At 43.9% G+C, this 17,134-nt stretch overlaps 1 protein-coding gene across 3 annotated transcripts in view; it reads left to right on the forward strand.

Annotated features, from left to right (window-relative positions):
• The window catches only part of LOC144511343 (uncharacterized), a 103,686-nt gene that overhangs the window by 37,337 nt on the left and 49,215 nt on the right, over positions 1–17,134 (forward strand). Inside the window, exons 12-18 of one of the 3 annotated variants that reach the window (XM_078241619.1) lie at positions 7,616–7,719; positions 8,626–8,674; positions 8,850–9,011; positions 9,455–9,566; positions 10,780–11,219; positions 13,418–13,579; positions 15,999–16,110. In XM_078241619.1, the coding sequence (XP_078097745.1) occupies positions 7,616–7,719; positions 8,626–8,674; positions 8,850–9,011; positions 9,455–9,566; positions 10,780–11,219; positions 13,418–13,579; positions 15,999–16,110 (1,141 nt within the window). The remainder of the gene's footprint in view (positions 1–7,615; positions 7,720–8,625; positions 8,675–8,849; positions 9,012–9,454; positions 9,567–10,779; positions 11,220–13,417; positions 13,580–15,998; positions 16,111–17,134) is intronic. The other 2 variants (XM_078241622.1, XM_078241620.1) reach the window with 2 other exon arrangements.

The following is a 17,134-nucleotide window of genomic DNA, read 5'->3' on the forward strand; positions in this document are numbered from 1 at the left end:
AAGTTTTTAAAGAAAAACATTTTAAAAAATTTTTTCAACTTCTAACTCTTAGTTCTTTCCCTGTGGAATCTGAGGAAAAGGGGCATTATGAATGTGAAGCCAGTTTGCTGTTCTCAGTGCCGGATGTGGGAGGTTGTGGAGTCTCCTAGCCTCCCAGAAGTGCATATCTGCGCTGGGTGTGTCGAGCTGCGGCTCTTAAGGGACCGAGTTAGGGAACTGGAGCTGCAGCTCGAGGACATCCGTCTGGTCAGGGAAAACGAGGAGGTGATAGATAGGAGTTATAGGCAGGTGGTCACACCGGGGCCACAAGAAGCAGGCAAGTGGGTCACAGTCAGGAAAGGGAAAAGTCAGGTGGTAGAGAGTACCCCAGTGATTGTGCCCCTTAAAAATGTTTGAGTACTGTTGGGGTGGACGGCCCACCTGGTGGAAGCAGCAGTGGTTGTGCCTCCGGCGCGGGGTCCGGCCTTGTAGCACAGAAGGGTAAGGAAAGGAGGAGGAAGGCAGTGGTGATTGGGGACTCGACAGTGAGGGGGTCAGACAGGCGTTTCTGTGGAGGAAGTCAAGAAACGCGGATGGTGGTTTGCCTCCCTGGTGCCTCCCTGGGGGGTGGTGAGATCAGGATATTGAATTTCATAATCAGCCATGATCCAAATGAATATCAGAGCAGGCTCGAAGGGCCGAATGGCCTACTCCTGCTTCTATTTTCTATGTATGTTTCTATGTAACTATGGATGAGCAAGTCCTGGACTGAGACCATTTCTCTCCAACCTAAAGAGGGTTGTGCTGCAAGGTTGGCACTATGACAAGTCAGAACAGATCAGACCCTACCAGCAGTGTAGAAACAGAGATAACATGTGAGGATGGTGTGTTATTGTGGGGGGGGGGGGACGTATGGTCAGCTCCTTCCACCCAGCCTCGAAAGGCTTAGCAGAGTGAGCTGTACAAACATTTAAAGCTTCCAGGAAGAAGCAAGCTCACAGGCCGCTGACTTTACGTTTGAGGAGGAAGGCAGTGGTGATCGGGGACTCGACAGTGAGGGGGTCAGACAGGCATTTTTGTGGAGGAAGTCGAGAAACGCAGATGGTGGGTTGCCTCCCTGGTGCCGGGATCAGGGATGTTTCTGACCGTATCCAAGAAATCCTGAGGTGGGAGGGAGAGGAGCCAGAGGTCGTGGTGCATACTGGTACCACTGACATAGGCAGGAAAGGGGAAGGGGTTATGAAAGGAGAATATAGGAAGTTAGGTAGGGAGTTAAGAAGAAGGAACGCAAAGGTAGTAATCTCGGGATTGCTGCCTGTCCCACGAGACAGTGAGGGAAGGAACGGAATAAGGTGGAGGATAAATGCGTGGCTGAGGGATTGGAGCAGGGGGCAGGGATTCAGGTTTCTGGATCATTGGGACCTCTTTAGGGGCAGGTGCGACCTGTACAAAAAGGACTGGTTTCACTTAAATCCCAGGGGGACCAATATCCTGGCGAGAAGGTTTGCTAAGGCTACTGGAGAGTGTTTAAACTAGAATGGGTGGGGGGTGGGAATCAAAATGAGGTGACTGGGAAAGAGGAGGTTAGCTTAAAAATAAAAGGGGCTTGTCGACAGTGTGAGAGGGAGGATACGCAGGTGACGGAGAAGGGGAGCGCTCAGACCGAAGGGTTGAGATGTGTTTATTTTAACGCAAGGAGTGTAGTGAACAAAATGGATGAGCTTAGAGCGTGGATCATTACTTGGAAGTGTGATGTGGTGGCCATTACAGAGACTTGGTTATCTCAGGGACAGGTCTGGATACTTCAAGTGCCGGGTTTCAGATGTTTCAGGAGGGACAGGGAAGGAGGCAAAAGAGGTGGGGGAGTGGCACTGTTGATCAGGGATAGTGTCACGGCTGTAGAAAAGATGGATGCCACAGAGGGATTGTCTACGGAATCTCTGTGGGTGGAGGCTCGCAACAGGAAGGGGTCAATTACTTGGTGTTTTCTATTGGCCGCCCAATAGTAGCAGGGATGTGGAGGAGCAGATTGGGAAGCAGATCCTGGAGAGATGTGATAATAACAGAGTGGTCGTGATGGGAGATTTTAATTTCCCAAATATCGATTGGAATATCCCTAGGGTAAGGGGTTTAGATGGGGAGGAGTTTGTTGGGTGTGTTCAGGAGGGCTTCCTGACACACTATGTGGATAAGCCTACAAGAGGAACGGCTGAACTTGATTTGGTATTGGGGAATGAACCTGGGCAGGTGTCAGATCTCTCAGTGGGAGAGCATTTTGGGGATAGTGATCATAACTCTATCCCCTTTACATTAGCATTGGAGAGCGATCGGATCAGTCAAGCTAGGAAAGTGTTTATTTGGAGTAAGGGCAATTATGAGGCTATTAGGCAGGAAATTAGAGGCATAAATTGGAAGGAGGTTTTCTCAGGGAAATGTGTAGAAGAAATGTGGCAAATTTTCAAGGAAAATTTGTCTGGAGCTCTGCACAGCGACGTTCCAATGAGACAGGGGAGTTATGGTAGGTTACAGGAACCATGGTGCACGAAAGCTGTAACGAATTTAGTCAAGAAGAAAAGAAAAGCCTCCAAAAGGTTCAGGGAGCTAGGTAATGTTAGAAATCTAGAAGAGTATATGACTAGTAGGAAGGAACTTAAGAGGGAAATTGGAAGAGCAAGAAGGGGTCATGAGAAGGCCTTGGCAGACATGATAAAGGAAAACCCCAAGGCATTCTACAAGTAGAATGTACAAGTTGGGCAGCACGGTAGCACAGTGGTTAGCACTGCTGCTTCACAGCTCCAGCGACCTGGGTTCAATTCCCGGCTTGGGTCACTGTCTGTGTGGAGTTTGCTCATTCGCCTCGTGTCTGCGTGGGTTTCCTCCGGGTGCTCCAGTTTCCTCCCACAGTCCAAAGATGTGCGGGTTAGATTGATTGGCCATGCTAAAGTTGCCCCTTAGTGTCCTGAGATGTGCAGCTTTGAGGAGTTAGTGGGATATGGGGGTAGGGCCTGGGTGGGATTGTGGTTGGTCCAGACTCGATGGGCCAAATGGCCTCTATACTGTAGGGTTTCTATGATAAGTATGTTAAGAGCAAGAAGATAAGATGTGAAGGAGTAGGACCTATCAAATGTGACGGTGGGAAAGTCTGTATAGAACCGGTAGAAATAGCAGAGGTACTCAGTGAATACTTCACTTCAGTATTCACAGTGGAAAAGGATCTTGGTAGTTGCAGTGCAGACTTGCAGTGGATTGAGAAGATTGAGCATGTGGACATTAGGAAAGAGGATGTGTTGGAGCTTTTGAAAAGCATCAAGTTAGATAAATCGCCGGGACTGGATGGGATGTACCCCAGGTTACTGTGGGAGGTGAGGGAAGAGATTGCTGAGCCTTCCATGGCAGGTCTCTCATGGCAGATTGGTTAAGAAGGTTAAGGCTCATGGGATACAAGGAGAGGTGGCTAGATGGGTAGAAAACTGGCTTGGCCACAGGAGACAGAGGGTAGCAGTCGAAGGGTCTTTTTCCGGCTGGAGGTCTGTGACCAGTGGTGTTCTGCAGGGCTCTGTACTGGGACCTCTGCTATTTGTGATATATATAAATGATTTGGAAGAAGGTGTAACTGGTGTTATCAGCAAGTTTGCGGATGACACGAAGATGACTGAACTTGCGGATAGCGATGAACATTGTCGGACAATACAGCAGGATATAGGTAGGCTGGAAAATTGGGCAGAGAAATGGCAGATGGAATTTAATCCAGATAAATGCGAAGTGATGCATTTTGGAAGAACTAATGTCGGGGGGAGTTATACAATAAATGGCAGAGCCATCAAGAGTATAGAAACACAGAGGGACCTAGGTGTGCAAGTCCACAAATCCTTGAAGGTGGCAGCACAGGTGGAGAAGGTGATGAAGAAGGCACATGGTATGCTTGCCTTTATAGGACGGGGTATAGAGTATAAAAGCTGGAGTCTGATGTTGCAGCTGTATAGAACGCTGGTTAGGCCACATTTGGAGTACTGCGTCCAGTTCTGGTCGCCGCATTACCAGAAGGACATGGAGGCTTTGGGGAGAGTGCAGAGAAGGTTTACCAGGATGTTGCCTGGTATGGAGGGTCTTGGCTATGAGGAGAGATTGGGTAAACTGGGGTTGTTCTCCCTGAAAAGACGGAGAATGAGGGGAGACCTAATAGAGGTGTACAAAATTATGAAGGGTATAGATAGGGTGAACAGTGGGAAGCTTTTTCCCAGGTCGGAGGTGACGATCACGAGGGGTCACAGGCTCAAGGTGAGAGGGGCGAGGTATAACTCGGATATCAGAGGGATGTTTTTTACACAGAGTGGTGGGGGCCTGGAATGCGCTGCCAAGTAGGGTGGTGGAGGCAGACATGCTGGCATTGTTTAAGACTTACCTGGATAGTCACATGAGCAGCCTGGGAATGGAGGGATACAAACGAATGGTCTAGTTGGACCAATGAGCGGCACAGGCTTGGAGGGCCGAAGTGCCTGTTTCCTGTGCTGTACTGTTTTTTGTTCTTTGGCGATGATCTTTGCGTCATCAATGGAGACGGGAGAGGTTCCAGAGGATTGCGGATGTGGTTCCGGTTATTCAAGAAAGGGAGAAGAGATAGCCCGGGAAATTGTAGACCAGTGAGTCTAACCTCAGTGGTTGGTAAGTTGATGGAGAAGATCCTGAGAGGCAGGATTTATGAACATCTGGAGAGGAATATTATGATCAGAAATAGCCAGCACGGCTTTGTCCAAGGCAGATCATGCCTTACGAGCCTAATTGAATTTTTTGAAGATGTAACCAGACACAAAGACGAGGGAAGAGCGGTAGATGTAGTTTATATGGATTTCAGCAAGGCGTTTGATAAGGTGCCCCATGCAAGGCTTATTGAAAAAGTGAAGGGGCATGGGATACAAGGGGACATTGCCTGGTGGATCCAGAACTGGCTTGCCCACAGAAGGCAAAGAGTGGTTGTAGATGGGTCTTTTTCAGCATGGAGGTCGGTCACCAGTGGAGTGCCCCAGGGATCTGTTCTGGGACCCTTGCTCTTTGTGATTTTTATGAATGACCTGGATGAGGAAATGGAAGGATGGGTTGGCAAGTTTGCTGATGACACAAAGGTTGGTGGTGTTGTGGATTGTGTAGAGGGATGTCAGCAGTTGCAACGAGACATAGATAAGATGCACGACTGGGCGGAGAAGTGGCAGATGGACTTCAACCCAGATAAGTGTGGTGGTGGTTCATTTTGGCAGGTCGAATAGGATGGAAGAATATAATATTAAGGGTAAGACGCTTGGCAGTGTGGAAGATCAGAAGGATCTTGGGGTCCGGGTTCATAGGAAGCTCAAAGCAGCGTCGCAGGTAGAGGCTGTGGTTAAGAAGGCGTATGGAATACTGGCCTTCATCAATAGAGGAATTGAGTTTAGAAATCGGGAGATAATGCTGCAGCTGGTCAGACCCTGGTCAGACCCCACCTGGAGTGCTGTGCCCAGTTCTGGTCGCCTCATTACAGAAAGGATGTGGAAGCCATAGAAAGGGTGCAGAGGAGATTTACAAGGATGTTGCCTGGATTAGATGGCATGCTTATGAGGATAGGTTGAGAGAGCTAGGCCTTTTCTCCTTGGAGAAGCGAAGGATGAGAGGTGACCTGATAGAGGTGTATAAGATGTTGAGAGGTATTGATAGAGTGGATTCTCAGAGGCTTTTACCCAGGGCTGAAATGGTTGCCACAAGAGGTCACAGGTTTAGGGTGCTGGGGAGTAGGTACAGAGGAGATGTTCGGGGTAAGTTTTTCACTCAGAGGGTGGTGGGTGCATGGAATCGGCTGCCGGTACTGGTGGTGGAGATGGATTTGATGGGGTCTGTTAAGAGACTTTTGGATAAGTTAATGGAAGTTAGTAAGATAGGGGGTTATAGGTAAGCCTAGTAGGTAGGGACATGTTCGGCGCAACTTGTGGGCTGAAGGGCCTGTTTGTGCTGTAGCTTTTCTATGTTCTATAATCGTGACCAGAACTGCACACAGTATGTCAAGTGTGGCTGTACCAATGTCTTGTACAACTTCGTAAAAGTAATGGAAATCTCCACGAGTAATGGCATCTCCACATCATTGTACAACTTCAACAGGACGTCCCAACTCCTGTATTCAATCTTCTGACCAATGAAACCAAGCATGCCAAATGCTTCCTGAAGTCGATGATAATCTCCTTCGTTTTGTTGACATTGAGGGACAGATTATTGTTGCCGCACCAGTTCACCAGATTCCCTATCTCATTCCTGGACTCTCATAGAATCATAGAAATCATAGAAACCCTACAGTGCAGAAGGAGGCCATTCGGCCCATCGAGTTTGCACCGACCACAATCCCATCCAGGCCCTACCCCCACATATTTACCTGCTAATCCCTCTAACCTACACATCTCAGCATTCTAAGGGGCAATTTTTAACCTGGCCAATCAACCTAACCCGCACATCTTTGGACTGTGGGAGGAAACCAGAGCACCCGGAGGAAACCCACGCAGACACGAGGAGAATGTGCAAACTCCACACAGACAGTGACCCAAGCCGGGAATCGAACCCAGGTCCCTGGAGCTGTGAAGCAGCAGTGCTAACCATTGTGCTACCGTACCGTATCGAGACTCTGTCTCGTCATTGTTTGGGATCTGACCCACTATGGTGGTGTCATCAGCAAACTTGAAAATCAAGTTGGAGGGGAATTTGGCTACACAGTCATAGGTGTATAAGGAATATAGTTGGGGGCTGAGGATACAGCCTTGTGGGGCACCAGTGTTGAGGATGATCATGGGGGATGTGTTATTGCTTATCCTTACTGCTTGGTCTCTGGGTTAGGAAGTTCAGGATCCAGTCGCAGAGGGAAGATCTGAGACCCAGGTCATGGAGTTTGGAGATGAGTTTTGTAGGAATAATGGCGTTAAAGGCTGCCAGACCAGCTGAGTTTTTCCAGCATTTTCTGTTTCTATTTCCACACTATTCCTCATTGTACTTGTCATTGCTTCCTTGGTTGACCATGCCAACTGCATCTCTCTCCTTCCACTCCCAAGTCACAAGGAGATGTCTTTAACTTTGTCGCTTGGCATACAACACAACCTTTCAAACTCTCGGTTGCTAAGCTGTCTTCCTATCACCAGCTTCAATTTTATTGTCCCCATTTGAATGGCCTCCATGGGGTGTCAATAGAGCCCCCTTTGTAAGGCAAAAGCATTCCATGAGCACGTTGGGCAACGTTGTTGAGCTTGAATAATTACCAGCTTCACTTCAATCAAGAAATGCCTGACTTCTGTCTCTTCATGTGGAGATGCCGGCGATGGACTGGGGTGAGCACAGTAAGAAGCCTCACAACACCAGGTTAAAGTCCATCGACACCGCAAACTGCCAGCTCCAAGTGGAGAGGATCTCCAAGAAGATCGCGCATATCAACGGTGGACTTTAACCTGGTGTTGTGAGACTTCTTATTCTGTCTCTTAGACATTCCCATAACTGGTTTAAAATTTGTTTTGCTAGAATACCGATTCCCTTTCATTCTCTGGGATCATTTTAAAGATAGTTTTAAGATTGGGGCACAGTTTTTTCTGCGACTTCTGTCATTATTATTAAGATTTCTGTCCTTTCCTCCTTGCAGACTCATTCAAACAATAGAAGTAGAGATGGGTTTGGAAACCTGGTATCCCAATCAAGAATTCCAAGAAATTCATTAATTGTCAATAACCTCAGTGCACCACACAGGTCAGTAACAATTAACAGAACTGTTAACTTCTTCTTCCTACCCACAGTATGTAGGATACTCCATAAAGCAATTAAACCTGAAAAATATATTCCAGAACAGGAGGATGAAGAGTTGTAGCTGTAAAGAATACATTTAGGATGGTATTGAAGTATTTCTTTACATTCAGCATATACAGTACCTGGAAAGAGTTAGCAGCATATAAGACGCAGCTAGCTGGAAACGCCAGACAGTGGTTGGCATTCGAAGGGAGTGACCAAACGGGATAAAAAGTTTCTTCATCCAAAGTGATCTTTTATAAAGTTCAGCCTCCACGTTCACCTTATCCTATGTGTGCATGGAATTATTCCCAAACTCATTCGTTTCATGTAAGAGTTATTAACTGGAGCATTTACATTGTTAAAGTTCTACCTTCAGCCGTTCAGTTGAAAGGAAATGTTGCTTGGCTGCTACACACAGGGCTGTAATTGTACAGATAGTTTCATTGGGACTATTTGCATCCTTCCGTAAACAATACTCTGGGTGAATCTGTTAATAAGTACAAATGAGGCAATGATGTAACCCCCTCCCCCTCACCCACACACGTATGCAGACACACATTTGTGCACATGCAGACACAACATCCCCACCCCGCAGCCTGGTCTACTGCTCCACGCACACAATGGAAGCTCTGGCATGTGGACGATCCATATTTAAAGCATTCGTTCACACTTAATCGGCCATTCCTTTTTGGGTACTAAATATTTAACTTCAGCAAGACTTGTGAAAATACAAACTTGTCAATCTATGGCATTTGTAACTCAGTGCTTTTATTTCACATGTTACACACCCATTTATTAATTTTCATGGCCTGATTCATTTATACCAATAGACTACAGATGATTGTACAAACTATTCCTGTTTTCTAGGGGATTTTTCCAGAATTCACAATCATTCAGCCACTTGACTAAAAGAAAGGTGAGTTCAAGTAAATGTCTAGTTTTGTTGCATTGTCATTTTGATGTCACTGACTTCAAACCCAGTGTTAAACGTGTCAGGTCATTTTTGCTTGTGCTAATTAAATTGCCCACCTGAAGCTAGACATCTGAGACTGAGCTCCAGCTACTTTCTTCATGGATTTTATTATTCTTAGGTATTTGAGCCATCTGTACTATGTGAAGCCAGAAAGAAGGCAATATTACACAACTTGAGAGAACGAGAATCACGCAGGATGATGGAAAATCGTTTCAAAGTACTGAAAAACAAGCTTTTTGATGACAAACAAATTGCTTCAAAGGGTGCCATCCTTGATGAGGTTTGTGAATAATTATTTTAATATTCACATTAAGTACCAAGATTTATTATACATTATTGTTCAATAAATATTTTTAGATTTTATTTACCATTCTCTATATTGGAACCTTTAAGGATCAAATAATTGAATATTCCCTACCATTCTGTTGGGCACAGATGTAAAACTAATCTAAATTAGTTTTGAGGGATTGTTGGTGTAGGCTTGATGAGCTGAACCTCTTTTTTGCACTGTAGGGATTCTATGATAAGAGTGTAATCCCATTTTATTGCTACAAAATCAATTATTTGACATCTCTGTTGATCATTCACATATATATAGATTGTAGCCGTTTCTTGTGTTTGTTTATTGGATGGAGTGATTATCTGGAGAAGAGCTGCAACCATCTGTCTCCATAGATTGAATATTGATATTTTTTGTGTTTTATTATTTGAATGTGTTCACAGGCCATTGATGTAATCACTAACTTGGATAGGCAGTCCAAAAATCTAACCATGGAGAAAGAACTACTTTTGGGAAAACAAAAGATCCTGTTGGAAAAAATCTCGCTCTTATCTGGTAAGACTTTGTTTATTTAATCAGAAGCATTCTGTTGTCTAAGGAACTTGAATTATGTTTGTTGTCTTCATAACATTTTGAAGTGGGCTTGATGAAGTCAACCTCCTTGGTTAGAAGGTCTAGAAGTAAGGGTCATATACTCAAGAAAAGGGGTCTACCGTTTTAGGGTCAAGATAAGGAATTTATTCCTATAGGGATGTAAATCTTTGAACATTAACAGCCTCCAGCAATTTCTATTCATTGAATATATTCGAGGCTCTGATAAAATTTTGGACACTCTGGAGTATGGGGGTAGAGCAGGAATGTTTTGATGTGAAAGTTCAACCATGACCTTATTGAATGGTGGAGCAGGCACACGAGGTCTCCTGGTCCACTCCTGCTGCTATTCTTTATGTACCTTGGGCAAGAACAGTGGTTCAACTGCAGGAATCTAGAAGCACCTTTAAAACGTTGGTTGCTACAGATAAGAAAGAAACGAGGATTGTCTGCTCCGAGCTGAGAAGGTTAAGGAAGATTGAGTTATGAAGGGTTTTGATGGATATTTCTCCTAGTAGGACACTTTCCCAGAGGGAAGATGAGAATTTTTTTAAAAATCTAGAATTCTGCCAGAAAACATTAAAGCAAATTCAACAATAACTTTCCAAATGGTCTTGGATGAACACTTGGTGTGAAAATTGCAAGGCTTTGGGGAAAGAGTTAATGGGATAGCTGTTTCAAAGAGGCAGCACAGGTATGATGGGCCAAGTGACCTCCTGTGCTGTATTATTCTAGCTTCATGCAAACTGCTGTCTCACTTGGCCGACCAGATTTGTTTAATTTTTTTTAGTGCTGTGATTGCATCTCGCTGCAGCATTATGAACATTGTATTGCTGTCATATGCACAAGCCAAAATATTTATGTCAATCCATGGTATTTGCATCTAGTGGTAATGCACAAAGGTTTGGAAACGGTTTGCTGTGGTTACTGTTTTGGCGGGATTTTCCATTACTTTCCACCGGCGGGATCTTCTGGTCCTGCCAAAGGTGCCCCACTGTAGGACAGGTGAGCCATGAAAAACGTCGCAAACATCGGCAGGACTGGAAAATCCCGCCAGTGATGAATGGTGAGCCACCATTTGTCTTTTTCGGCACATTGTAACATAAACAGAAAATGTGATTTGCGTTTTAGAGTTGAGTATTGTATATATCAATTGAAGCACTGTGTCTTCCTCCAGCAGAAATGGGACCTGTTGTAACACAAGGTGGCATTGAAGCTGGTGAAATAATTGAAACCAATGACGTATTGAATTTCTTAAGTGGCGAAGTCCCCTCTTCTCAGAATTCCTTTGGACTGAAATGGTTTCCAGAAGATGGTCCTTTGGCTGATCAGGGAGATTGTGGAGAAGCTGTGAAATATGAGGCAAATTCGACCAGTTCTGATGATATCGTCGCTGTTAAGGTCGGTGACTACCTTAGTGAGAAATATAACAGTGAACTGGACTATTCTGATGGCACCAACATCTTTGCAGTGAAAAGCAAAGAGAATCTTAGCCAAGAAGATTGCTCCACCATCAGTTCAGCAAATGAGGAATGTTCTGGAAGTTCCAAGTTCTGTAGCTTTGCAGATTTCAGCACTGATATGGAAGATTTGAATAAAATGAGCATGGTTGGACTGGTATGTAGAAAAGTGAACTTTATTTAATTGAGCTTGGATTAGTTCTGAATTCTCTGCAATTTATTTCTATTCTGAAGAAATTGCCATTTCTCTGTTTTGAGAGGCAAGTCATTTTTTCATCGGAAATATCACATTAAAACTAGCTTGACAGTTTAACATTCAAGATAAGATCGAGTTTATTGATGGTTGGTGTTGCATTCAACAATATAAACTCACTGGCATATCAAAGCAAGGGAAATATTAAATTGGGGAAGAAACTAATGATGATCTTAACCAAGGTAGAATTTTAAAATGTTTTACAATCATTTTCACATTTGCAACATAGGACTGTTCTCAAACTTCTAGAAAAAGCCAGGTAGTTAAGGAGGTGAGATCATTGATAATTTAGTCATTGAGTAGAAAGTGAAGAGGTGAGAAGTGATTGACGTGCAGTAAATCAGTTCTGATTGGTGCCATCTAGGGTTGGAAAACCAGCCACATTACTGCAGGGGTACACCATATAAATGCAAAACCTGTATTGGCCTAACCCTTAAATTCCCTTGAGAAGCCTGATTCTCAATATTACAGTAAGAAGTCTCTCAACACCAGGCTAAAGTCCAACAGGTTTATTTGGTAGCACAAGCCACTAGCTTTCGGAGTGCTGCCCCTTCGTCAGGTGAGTGGGAGTTCTGTTCACAAACAGAGACTATAAAGACACAAACTCAATTTACAAGATAATGGTTGGAATGTGAGTCTTTACAGGTAATCAAGTCTTAAAGGTACAGACAATGTGAGTGGAGAGAGTGTTAAGCACAGGTTAAAGAGATGTGTATTGTCTCCAGCCAGGACAGTTAGTGAGATTTTGCCAGCCCAGGCAAGTCGTGGGGTTACAGATAGTGTGACATGAACCCAAGATCCCGGTTGAGGCCGTCCTCGTGTGTGGAACTTGGCTATCAGTCTCTTGGCTATCAGACTGATAGCCAAGTTCTGCACACATGAGGATGGCCTCAACCGGGATCTTGGGTTCATGTCACACTATCTGTAACCCCCCCGACTTGCCTGGGCTTGCAAAATCTCACTAACTGTCCTGGCTGGAGACAATTCACATCTCTTTAACCTGTGCTTAACGCTCTCTCCACTCACATTGTCTGTACCTTTAAGACTTGATTACCTGTAAAGACTCACATTCCAACCATTATTTTGTAAATTGAGTTTGTGTCTTTATATTCCCTGTTTGTGAACAGAACTCCCACTCACCTGACGGAGGGGCAGCGCTCCGAAAGCTAGTGGCTTGTGCTACCAAATAAACCTGTTGGACTTTAACCTGGTGTTGTGAGACTTTTGAATGTGTTTACCCCAGTCCAACGCCGGCATCTCCACATCATCTCAATATTACACCAGGGGATATTGGTGTAATATCTCCTGGTGTAATATTACACCATGTGTTTCCATTACTCTCCCAAACCCAGTTGTCTGATGGATGCAGTCATAGTTTTTAGCATATGAAACTATTTGTAGTTCATTGTGGAATGATATTTGTGGTAAATAGTTGGGGTTTTAAGCAGAGTGGAGTTTTATAAACTGGGCAGAGACAGACGAGAGAGATTTTGTGCAGCGATCAAAGTAATTGAACCTTTCGGCTTCTGTAGTAGATGAGAGGAAATAGAGAGAAAATATGTTGAAGCCAAACAAGAAGAAAAAGCAGGAGATAAATAAAGTGAGAGTCAATCAGAAGCAAGTACAGAAAAGGGGAGAATAAGTCAACAATGGAATGTGTGTGAGCTACAGAAAATGTATGGGAGATAATCAGAGAGAAAAAAAATAATTTTTGTCCATTGTCACAGGAATTGAGCAATTATTAAATTTAAAAATAATTAAAATTCAAGCTGGAATAGTAAGCCTATTTGCAAAACACAAATAATGTGAATCAAAAAAATGTACATGCGTTTAATTCAGCAGCAATTAACTAGTGTTACTGTTTTTACATTATAGAAACAAAATGCTGGAAAAACTCAGCAGGTCTGGCAGCATCTGTGGACAGAGAAATCGTTAACAGAGAGAGAAAAGTTAACTTTGTTTTCCTCCCCACAGAAGCTGTCAGACCTGCTGAGTTTTTCCAGCATTTCTGTTTTTATTTCAGATATCCAGCATCTGCAATGTTTTTATTTAGCTGTATTTACACTGTCACGCTCAGGTACTTTGTGATTTTAATTCTACAGGAGGGCAGTGAGGCACTTACGAGTTGGATAGACAACAGATCAGCAACACCACACACACTGAGAGAACGAGAATCTCGCAAGTTGATGGAAAATCGGTTTAAATTATTGGAGAGCACGGTTTTCAATGACAAAAAGGCTCCAAAAGGTGCCATTCTCAATAAGGTTTGTTCGGATCCATTTTAAGGGTTATTTTCTCCTCTTCCTATGATAGCAACTAAATATTTTGAAATTCATAATAAGAACATAAGAACTAGGAGCAGAAGTAGGCTATCTGGCCCCTCGAGCCTGCTCCGCCGTTCAATAAAATGGCTGATCTTTTCGTGGACTGAACTCCACTTGCCCGCCCGCTCACCATAACCCTTAATTCCTTTACTGTTCAAAAATCTATTTATCTTTGCCTTAAAAACATTCAATGAGGTAGCCTCAACTGCTTCACTGGGCAGGGAATTCCACAGATTCACAACCCTTTGTGTGAAGAAGTTCCTCCTCAACTCAGTCCTAAATCTGCTTCCCCTTATTTTGAAGCCATGCCCCCTAGTTCTAGTTTCACCTGCCAGTGGAAACAACTTCCCTGCTTCTATCTTATCTGTTCCCTTCATAATCTTATGTTTCTATAAGACCTCCCCTCATTCTTCTGAATTCCAATGAGTATAATCCAAGTCTACTCAGTCTCTCCTCATAAGCCAACCCTCTCAACTCTGGAATCAACCGAGTGAATCTCCTCTGCACCCCCTCCAGTGCCAGTATATCCTTTCTCAAGTAAGGAGACCAAAACTGTACACAGTACTCCAGGTGTGGCCTCACCTTATGCAGCTGCAACATAACCTCACTGTTTTTAAACTCCATCCTTCCAGCAATGAAGGACAAAATTCCATTTGACTTTTTAATTACCTGCTGCACCTGCAAACCAACTTGTTGCAATTCATGTACAAGGACACTCCAAGTCCCTCTGCACAGCAGCATGTTGCAATTTTTTACTATTTAAATAATAATCCATTTTGCTGTTATTCCTACCAAAATGGATGACCTCACATTTACCAATATTGTACTCCATCTGCCAGACCCTTGCCCACTCACTTAGATTATCTATATCCCTTAGTGTCCTCTGCACACTTTGCTCTGCCACTCATCTTAGTGTCATCTGCAAATTTTGACACACTACATTTGGTCCCCCAACTCTAAATCATCTATGTAAATTGTAAACAGTTGCGGTCCCAACACTGATCCCTGTGGCACCCCACTAATCACTGATCACCAACCAGAAAAACACTCATTTATCCCCACTCTTTGCTTTCTGTTACTTAACCAATCTTTTATCCATGCTAATACATTATCTGTAATGCTGTGTACCTTTATCTTGTGCAACAGTTTTTGATGCGACACCTTGTCAAATGCCTTCTGGAAATCCAGATACACCACATCCACAGATTTCCCAATGTCCACCGTGCTCATAATGTCCTCCATTATGAGCAATAATATTGCTTCCTTTTGGACAGTGTTGGAAAGCATTGACCTCTGACACCTTGGGTGCTGGTGGTTTAAACGTGCTGTTGTTGGTTAGTGTGAGAGCAGTGTTTGATCTTTCAATCAAGGGATCCCATTAGTGCTTTGAGGACGATGTTTCAGTTACATGGGCAATTTTCAAATCATGCAAATGATCCATTGAAAGAAAACTGTAACTATAACGTTGTTGGCTTTAGTTAGACCACATCTGCATTACTGCATACAGGGTGGTCTCCATATTTAAGTAATGTACTTGCATTGGAGGTGGGTACAGGTGAGGGTTCACTAAATTAGTCCTTGGGTTAATGGGGTTGACCTGTGATGAGAGGATGAGTGAATTGGGCTTATTTTTCTCGAGTTTGGAAGAATGAGAGGCAATCTCACTGAAATATACAAAATTCTGAAGGGGTTTGATATGGTAGACACTCTTTCTGCAGGTTGGGGAGTTTAGAACAGGGAGCAGTCTCAGGAAAATATCTGGCTCGGAGGTCAGTGTGCTACCAGTGAGTCGCTGCTGACTGGGGTATATATTCATTGCTGAGTATATGGGACTTTATGAACCAAGCATACAAACACCTGTTTGGTTAATTAACCTCCAGCTGCAAGTTGATGTGGGGATAACTACAATTAATCTCTTGTATCAATGTTGCACATTTTTATGCTCCTATTTTGCGTCATGCAGTTACACACCCCAATGATAATATGTTGCTTTGAGCATTTTGAGAACATGTTCTGTAGTGGAACTAGTGAAAGCTATTGGATAGGCACATGGAGTACTTCGGGATGATAGGGAGGAAATAGCTTGATCTGGGTTTCAGACAAAGCTCGGCACAACAACGTGGGCCGAAGGGCCTGTTCTGTGCTGTACTGTTCTATGTTCTATGAAACTGTTTATGATGTGGTTAAATCATCATTATAGTATTCCACTCCACTGGAAGTAGTCACAAAAATCTTGTTTGCTGCTTTCAGGAGGCTTACTACACTGTGCTCTGTTGCAGGACTATTGGAATGATATCTAACTTCAATAATATCTAATAATTTTTAGTTATGCGCTTTTGTCTTGGTTTTATCTTCACAGGCCATTGATGTAATCAGTGACTTGGATATGCAATCGGAAGAACTATTCAGGGAAAAGGAACTGTTAATGAGAAAGCAAAAGAAATTGCTGGAGGAAATTTCACTTCTGGCAGGTATTTTATTATTATTTGATTTATTATTGGCACATGTATTAACATACAATGAAAAGTATTGTTTCTTACACGCTATACAGACAAAGCATACCGTTCATAGAGAAGGAAACGAGAGAGTGCAGAATGTAGTGTTAAAGCATTGTTAGAGAGTTTAAAAGAATTAGAACAAAGTTTCAGAAGCATAGAACGAGAACAAAAGATAGAATTAGAAGGTATGCTGGGCACAGCTTGCAAGAAGCCGCCTCGCTCCGGCGCCATCTTGGAATGGCTTCTTCTGCTTTGACTTGTAGGAAGGAATTTCAAACGGTCTCTGTGGTACAGAACATGAATATAAACAATCACCAATTTCCAGTGCAGGAGAAAAAGATGCTGATTGGTTGGCAAGTTGACTCTGGCTGTGGTGTTGCCATGGAGAAAGCAATGGGGACCGAAAGGCTTCCCATGCTCTCGGGTAATTCAAAAAAAGGTGCAAGGCTAGAGCATATTCCCTTTTGTTCACAGCGAACAGGTCTCTATGGGACTCCATCCCATTCTCTCAGTTACTTTGCCTCCACTGCATCTGTTCTGATGATGCCACTTTCCAAAATAATTGCCGCTATGTCTCCCTTTTTCCTCAATCGTGGTTTTCCATCCACTGTGGTTGCCAGGGCTCTCAATGGCGTCTAACCCATTCCCTAGGCCACTGTTCTCTCTCCCCCTCCCCTCTCTCCCAGAACTAAGGTAGGGTCTCCCTTGTCCTCACTTTTCACCCCTCCAGTCTCTGCATTCAAAGGATCATCCTCCGCCCATTCCGTCAACTCCAGCACGATGCCACTACTCAACACACCTTCTCCACACTCTCCTCTGTCAGGGACCATTCTCTCCGGGACACCTTGGTCCACTCCTCCACCACACCCAATACCTCACCCCCTGCTCACGGCACCTTCCTATGCAATTGTAGAAGGTACAACATCTGCCCCTTCACCACCTCCTCCCTGTTCACCATCCCAGGTCCTAAACACCCCTTTCAGGTGAAGCAGCGGAC

This window comes from Mustelus asterias, chromosome 24 (genome assembly GCF_964213995.1).
Source record: "Mustelus asterias chromosome 24, sMusAst1.hap1.1, whole genome shotgun sequence".
Classification (NCBI taxonomy): Eukaryota; Metazoa; Chordata; class Chondrichthyes; order Carcharhiniformes; family Triakidae; genus Mustelus; species Mustelus asterias.